The sequence below is a fragment of the Oncorhynchus keta genome, chromosome 27, assembly GCF_023373465.1.
Source record: "Oncorhynchus keta strain PuntledgeMale-10-30-2019 chromosome 27, Oket_V2, whole genome shotgun sequence".
NCBI classification, from domain to species: Eukaryota; Metazoa; Chordata; class Actinopteri; order Salmoniformes; family Salmonidae; genus Oncorhynchus; species Oncorhynchus keta.
The window spans coordinates 38,250,409-38,257,908 of record NC_068447.1 but is presented as its reverse complement, the minus strand read 5'-3'; the positions used below and the strand labels follow the sequence as shown (position 1 = coordinate 38,257,908).

The 7,500-nt window shown below is 49.2% G+C and overlaps 1 protein-coding gene across 2 annotated transcripts in view; it reads right to left on the bottom strand.

The window, feature by feature from the left end:
- Positions 1-7,500, bottom strand: part of LOC118360327 (plexin-A2-like) — a 324,415-nt gene that overhangs the window by 116,087 nt on the left and 200,828 nt on the right. For both annotated transcript variants that reach the window (XM_052482378.1, XM_052482379.1), the window contains exon 6: positions 539-662. In XM_052482378.1, coding sequence (XP_052338338.1) covers positions 539-662 — 124 coding nt within the window. The remainder of the gene's footprint in view (positions 1-538; positions 663-7,500) is intronic.

Sequence of the window (7,500 nt, the reverse complement as noted above, 5' to 3'; positions counted from 1 at the left end):
CACATTCAGAAGCTCAAAGACAGTTCAGAGACATTCGCCAGGAGGGACTGGCGTGTGTACTCCCGTGCGCAGCCATTCCAAGTAGAGCACACCAGAAGAGTGGGTGAGTGTGTGCATTCCTGAGCTGAATAAAACAATGAGACAATACGGATGGGCCTGCTTGTCTGTCTCACCGTGCCCATGCTGATTTACTGTACGACTCTGTACTCTGCTGGAAGAGAAAAAAACGTTCACACCCACACACACCAAAATGTTGGACGCAGGGGAAGCATATGCTCACACTTACACCCACATGGTGCACTTATGAGACACAGAGGACAATGTTTATTCATCTGTGTTCATCTACAAATACACCGTTACTGTGGAATAGACTGGAAGAAAGCTCCGTCTCTATAAAATCCTGGTTTCAGATAATGACTAGGTAGCAACCAGCTCCAGTTGGATGTTGACGGTGTGTTGGGGTAGTGTGGTGTGTTGAGATTTTGTGTGTGTGTGTGTGTGTGTGTGTGTGTACGTGTATGTGTGCGTGTAGACTTACCGGCATGCTGGGATCTGACACTGCGATGCTATCTGGGTACACGGTGGCCTTCACACACTGGGAGAGAGCGGCCGCGAAACGGTACGGCTCATCAGCACGCTCACAACGATCCTTCTGAGAACACCTGGACACATGGACAGAAGAGTGGAGGGGGGAGCGAAGGAAAGATAAGAGTTAATAAAGGGTTAATGATTGGTGTAAATGTATAGGAGGAAACCCACTTATACACGGACTATACAAAACTAATGACATAGACTGGGAAGGTGAATCCACTGTCCCCTGTTAAATCCTCTTCAATCAGTGTACAGGAAGGATTTTGAAGCATTGAGACCATTGAGACTTGAACTGTGTATGTGTGCCATGCAGAGGGTGAATGGGCCAGACAAAAGAGTTAAGTGCCCGGTGCGTCAAGAACTTCAACGCTGCTGGGTTTTTCCACGCTCAACAGTGTCCCGTGTGTATCAAGAATGGCCTACCACCCAAAGGACATCCAGCCTAGTTGACACAACTGTGGAAAGAATTGGAGTCAACATGGTCCAGCATCCCTGTGGAACGCTTTCGACACCTTGTAGAGTCCATGTCCCGGCGAACTGAGACTGTTCTGAGGGCAAAATGGGTGGGGTACAACTCAATATTAGGAAGATGTTCTTAATGTTTTGTACACGCACAGTACATCTGTAACAGCAGCAGCTCAGTGTATCCCTCAACACTTCATTCATTTCTGATTGCCTGGCGCCTAGACCATCTAGTGGTGGTAACCGGTTGCGTAACAGGTTGCCCATTATGTTGAGTGTGGAGCCAAGCCATAGAGAGAACCCCGTAGAATAGAACAACAGAGGTGATCTAAGGGAACGTAGGAGCCAGTAAGATGTCTCTCGCACCTCATTATGCTAGTCTCACACACTGCCAACCAACCGAGGAGTGCAAGGGTCAGCACAATGTATCATACGCCCCCCTACCCATTAACCACATGCTGACTCATAGAAACCACAACCGAGACGTTGCCATCATTCTGATGGCGAGTTTTCCCACCCCGTCTCTCTTTCTCTCGCTCTGTTCTCTTTTCACCTCTCACTCCACCTTTCCCTTTCTCTCTCTCGGTCTCTCCCTCTGTCTCCATCTCTATCCGTCGCAAACACGGTCTGCCATTTATGGTTGCTACCCCGTTTGTCAATTTCACAAGTCTCTTTTACGTCAATAATGGCTGAAGGAAATTATCCTTAATGTGACTTTTCTTTGGAGAGAGAGGCAACAAAGCAGGAAGAGAGGCAGGCAGGTAGGAAGCGAGGCAGGAAGGAAGCGGGGCAGCTAGGTAGCGAGGCAGGTAGGGAGGCAGGTAGGGAGCTAGGCAGGCAGGGAGGGAGGCGAGGGAGGGAAGCAGGGTGCTGGGCAGGCAGGCAGAGAATTAGGAAGGCAGGGAGCTAGGCAAACAGGGAGCTAGGCAGACAGGGAGCTAGGCAGACAGGGAGCTAGGCAGATAGGGAGCTAGGCAGGCAGCGTGTTAGGCAGGCAGGGAGGGAGGCAAGGAGGGAGGGAAGCAGGGTGTTGGGCAGGCAGGCAGAAAATTAGGAAGGCAGGGAGGCAGGCAGGCAGACAGGGAGCTTGGCAGGCAGCGAATTAGGAAGCCAGGCAGGCAGGCAGGCAGGCAGAGAATTAGAAAGGCAGGGAGCTAGGCAGACAAGGAGCTAGGCAGACAGGGAGCTAGGCAGACAGGGAGCTAGGCAGACAGGGAGCTAGGCAGGCAGCGTGTTAGGCAGGCAGGGAGGGAGGCAAGGAGGGAGGGAAGCAGGGTGCAGGGCAGGCAGGCAGAGAATTAGGAAGGCAGGGAGACAGGCAGGCAGACAGGGAGCTTGGCAGGCAGAGAATTAGGAAGCCAGGCAGGCAGGCAGAGAATTAGGAAGGCAGGGAGCTAGGCAGACAGGGAGCTAGGCAGACAGGGAGCTAGGCAGACAGGGAGCTAGGCAGACAGGAGCTAGGCAGGGCAGGGCAGGGAGCTAGGCAGGCAGGGAGTTAGGCAGACAGGGAGAGCTCAGGGAGCTAGGCAGACAGGGAGCTAGGCAGACACAGGAGCTAGGTGGTCAGGGAGCTAGGCAGGCAGGGAGCTAGGCAGACAGGGAGCTAGGCAGACAGGGAGCTAGGTGGTCAGGGAGTTAGGCAGGCAGGGAGCTAGGCAGACAGGGAGCTAGGCAGACAGGGAGCTAGGCAGGCAGGAGCTAGGCTAGGCAGGACAGGGAGCTAGGCAGACAGGGAGCTAGGTGGTCAGGGAGTTAGGCTAGGGCAGAGCAGGGAGCTAGGTGGTCAGGGAGTTAGGCAGCAGGGAGAGGCAGGGAGCTAGGCAGGCAGAGTTAGGCAGGGAGCTAGGCAGACAGGGAGCTAGGCAGACAGGGAGTGGTCAGGCAGACAGGGAGCTAGGCAGACAGGGAGCTAGGCAGACAGGTGGTCAGGGGAGCTAGGGGCAGACAGGGAGGCTAGGGGTGGTCAGGGAGTTAGGCAGACAGGAGCAGACAGGGAGCTAGGCAGACAGGGAGCTAGGCAGACAGGGAGCAGGGGCAGGGCTAGGTGAGTCAGGGAGTTAGGCAGGACAGGAGCAGGGAGGCAGACAGGGAGCTAGGCAGGCAGGGAGCTAGGTGGTCAGGGAGTTAGGCAGACAGGGAGCTAGGCAGACAGGGGCAGGCAGGAGCTAGGTGGTCAGGGAGCTAGGACAGGGAGCTAGGCAGGGAGCTAGGCAGACAGAGGGCAGGGAGCTAGGCAGGCAGGGAGCTAGGTGGTCAGGGAGTTAGGCAGACAGGGAGCTAGGCAGGCAGGGAGCTAGGCAGGCAGGGAGCTAGGCAGACAGGGAGCTAGGCAGGCAGGGAGCTAGGTGGTCAGGGAGTTAGGCAGACAGAGAGCTAAGCAGACAGGGAGCTAGGTGGTCAGGGAGTTAGGCAGACAGCGAGCTAAGCAGACAGGGAGCTAGGCAGGCAGGGAGCTAGGTGGTCAGGGAGTTAGGCAGACAGGGAGCTAGGCAGACAGGGAGCTAGGCAGACAGGGAGCTAGGCAGGCAGGGAGCTAGGTGGTCAGGGAGTTAGGCAGACAGGGAGCTAGGCAGACAGGGAGCTAGGCAGGCAGGGAGCTAGGTGGTCAGGGAGTTAGGCAGACAGGGAGCTAGGCAGACAGGGAGCTAGGCAGGCAGGGAGCTAGGTGGTCAGGGAGTTAGGCAGACAGGGAGCTAGGCAGACAGGGAGCTAGGCAGACAGGGAGCTAGGCAGGCAGGGAGCTAGGTGGTCAGGGAGTTAGGCAGACAGGCAGGAAGGAAGATGTTGAATGTACACCTCATGGTGGAGGTACAGGCCATTCAGACAGACCAAACCAGAGCGGTCATTAAGCTAACAAAAAGCCCTGCATTGATTTTACTGTGGGGGAAGGAGGAGGGGAAGGGAGGGAGAGTAGGAAGGGGGGTGGAGAGGTATTGTTGCCATGGTTTCAGGAGACAGCCATTATCTGTGTGTAGTTAAAGACTGACCTCTTGGCTCTCTCATTAGATGAAGTGCATGCTTTTGAATGTTGACTACAGTACACCCCCCCCCTCCTCCCTCACTTCCCTCTCTCCTCTCCTCTCCTCCCTCTCTTCTTCCACTAGCCTTTCATTCACAGCCCTGCCACTGCTTTGTGCCGGATCACTCAGATTCCTGAAGGGGTGGAATGCACACATCCTTAAAAGGTATAGTTCAGGCCTATTTTTGGGTTGAATTACCCTTACCTTGAGTTGTGTCTGAAGGGCCATGGTGACAGAATCCACAATAATTCACTATTTAGTCCTGCCACAGCCAGGAGTTAACATTGTCGAAATGAATGAATAGAAACAGCCGAACAGATGTTAGCAATGCTGCTCTGCAAGCCCAAACTTCCTCAAAAGCACTGCAAACGAATAAGTTCGGTAGTTGTGGAGGTTGCAGGGATGTTTTTAAAGTGCACAACGCTGAGATAATCGCTGGAATTTTGTCACGCAAAACTGGAACCATTCCGTCATGTAGTTTCACAGCCGCATCTGTTCCTGTGGTTTGCTGTAACATGGACAGTACAGTTGAATTGTATTTCACTGGGCAATCAGATGGACCAATTACCAGAGCTGTGAACAAACTCGCCGGTGGCTTGATGGAACTATCAGTGCATTGGAATAATCTGATATTACTTCAAAAGCAACGACATTCTCACTGGGAAGAACTCTTTGCGAGTATTGACGCTACCGAACTTAGTTTGAAGTGTTTTTGAGGAAGTTTGGGCTTGCAGAGCAGCATTGCTAACATCAGTTCGGCTGTTTACATTCATGAATTTTGACAATGCTATTATGCTAACTCCTGGCTGTGGCAGAACTCATAAGTCATAAGTCATGGCTTATTGTGGATTCTGTCAGCATGGGGCCTTCAGAACACAACTCAAGGTAAGGGTAATTCAATCCAAATATATATTTGGCCTGAACATTCCCTTTAACACACAAACCCAGGCACGGTCGCACACACACAGTGTTAGTTTAATGGGGCCTTTATTAATAGCTCCTCAGAGCAGCTGAAGACAGTACAGGCAGCACTACAGCAGGTGGCCATGGCTGTAAACCAAGCCCTGTCCAAGGTGCTGAAGTAGAGCAGACCTCAGTCAGTTAGTCAGCACTCTCTGTCTATCTACTGCTACTGATGGAAATCTCTGCTAAAGTCGGTTCTGTTGTTCACATTCATGAATTTCGACGATGCTCCAGCGGCAGGAGTAAATGATGGATTATTGTGGATTCTGTCAGCATGGGGCCTTCAGCCACAACTCAAGGTAAGGGTAATTCAACCCAAATATAGATTTGGCCTGAACTTTCCCTTTAACACACAAAACCACACAGACAGCACTCTAGCTGAGCATTTTAGCTAACCCTAACCCTTTTCTATACCTTAACCTTATTCGCCTAACCTGCTACATGAATTATCCTAACCTGCTGCGTAAGTTCTCCTAACCTGCTATGAAAAATACACTTCTGGTGGTACCTGTATTCCACCCAGTCAGAACGTTGTGACTGTACCCATAAAGCAGGAACTACAGTAGGTGCTAAAATAGATGCTGTGATTTGTTGAACTCAACTGACATTACAAAAAGCCACATCAGTTGGCATCATTAGAATCCACCATGAAAATGATTGCCCATGCAGCCATAGATGCGGTGAAGGAGTCAATGGAACGCAGACGTTCCACTGACCACATTGGTGCACATTCATCAAATCTGTCATGATTCATGTATTGTAACTGGCCCATAATGTGGTTACTTAAGTCCGATTTTGATATATTTGGCTGTTTTCGCGGCATAACATGTAGAAGTCGTCCCTTTTCAGGTTTAGAAGAAGTGACTGCGAAATACTTTCTTCCTGTTTGTTTAAGCTGGTTAGCATAGCTAGCAAACAGACACCTGTTTGTTTAAGCTGGTTAGCATAGCTAGCAAACAGACACCTGTTTGTTTAAGCTGCTTAGCATAGCTAGCATACAGAAACCTGTTTGTTTAAGCTGGTTAGCATAGCTAGCATACAGAAACCTGTTTGTTTAAGCTGGTTAGCATAGCTAGCATACAGAAACCTGTTTGTTTAAGCTGGTTAGCATAGCTAGCATACAGAAACACGTTTGTTTAAGCTGGTTAGCATAGCTAGCATACAGAAACCTGTTCGTTTACGCTGGTTAGCATAGCTAGCATACAGAAACCTGTTTGTTTAAGCTGGTTAGCATAGCTAGCATACAGAAACCTGTGGCGGTAGCCAAAGTCGTTTTTATCTGTAGTGAAGTTGATCGGTGATGATGACACAAACATGTGTTGGGGTTGACATCCGTACAAACATTTTACTTCTATTTTCACCTCAACATAGTGTGTAATGCACATATAAACAATAGCCTAAATGTAGGATCATTTTGCTGGGGGGCAATGAGGGAACTCGTGATCTTTCCAACACGGCCCCCCATGCATTTCCATGGCAATTTCATTGTTTTGGTCGAGTTCGATTGACCTCTACCACATCTATTATACCCATGAGTTTACCAGTCAAATTGCCAGGGTTAGAGGTTCTATGTGGCTGCTGCAGCATTGTGGGGGGTGTTGCCTTGGCAACCAAATACTTGTTTAATAATAATTTATATTACTAGCAAAGTCATAAATATATTTATATTACCCACAAAGTCATAAACCCCACCCATTTCTACAATTTCTCTTCTTAAAATTAGTTAGCTTGCAGATTCATACTATAGAATGTACTGCATTGTGGCTAGCTATGACATTCAGTATGTATTGCTAATAGTATGGGTTGGGATTATGGTTAATTGTTTAGCTAGCTAGCTAGCTAGCTACATGTCTAAACAAAATACTCCACTTTGCCAGATGATTACATTACCCATAAAGTTAGACCAGGTGTGTCTGGGGGTGATTACAGCCATCTATTGTATTTCATGAACATGTGTACATGTTTAAACAATAGTGACCCATCCACTTAGCTAGATGAGGCTGGGGGGTGGTTATAGCATTTCTTTCACATGATCCATCAAGTTAGACAAGTGTGTCTGGGTAAGCATCATGTAATAATGACAAAATATTTATACAGTATTATTATCTGGACACTTTCGGTTTTGATATTGCTACTATGCAAATATGCAAGCAACCATTTCAGTGTACCGTTTACACCTTCTGTATCCTGTGCATGTGACAAATAAACATCGATTTTACTTGATATAGTAATGTAATGCGATGGAGAGGGTAATGTGAAGAACAACCACTTGCACCAGAGTCAGATTAGGATATAGGCCACGGACTAGAGTGTACTCTTACCTGGAGTTGTTTCTTCTTGTAGGCTACTACTTTCACCACTTTTAGTCCTGAAATCTTTGGTTGTTTACTATGCTACTTTACTCACTCTGTTTAGCACATGGCCTCACATGTGAATCCTTAAAGAGATGGGTGGGGCTAATTCT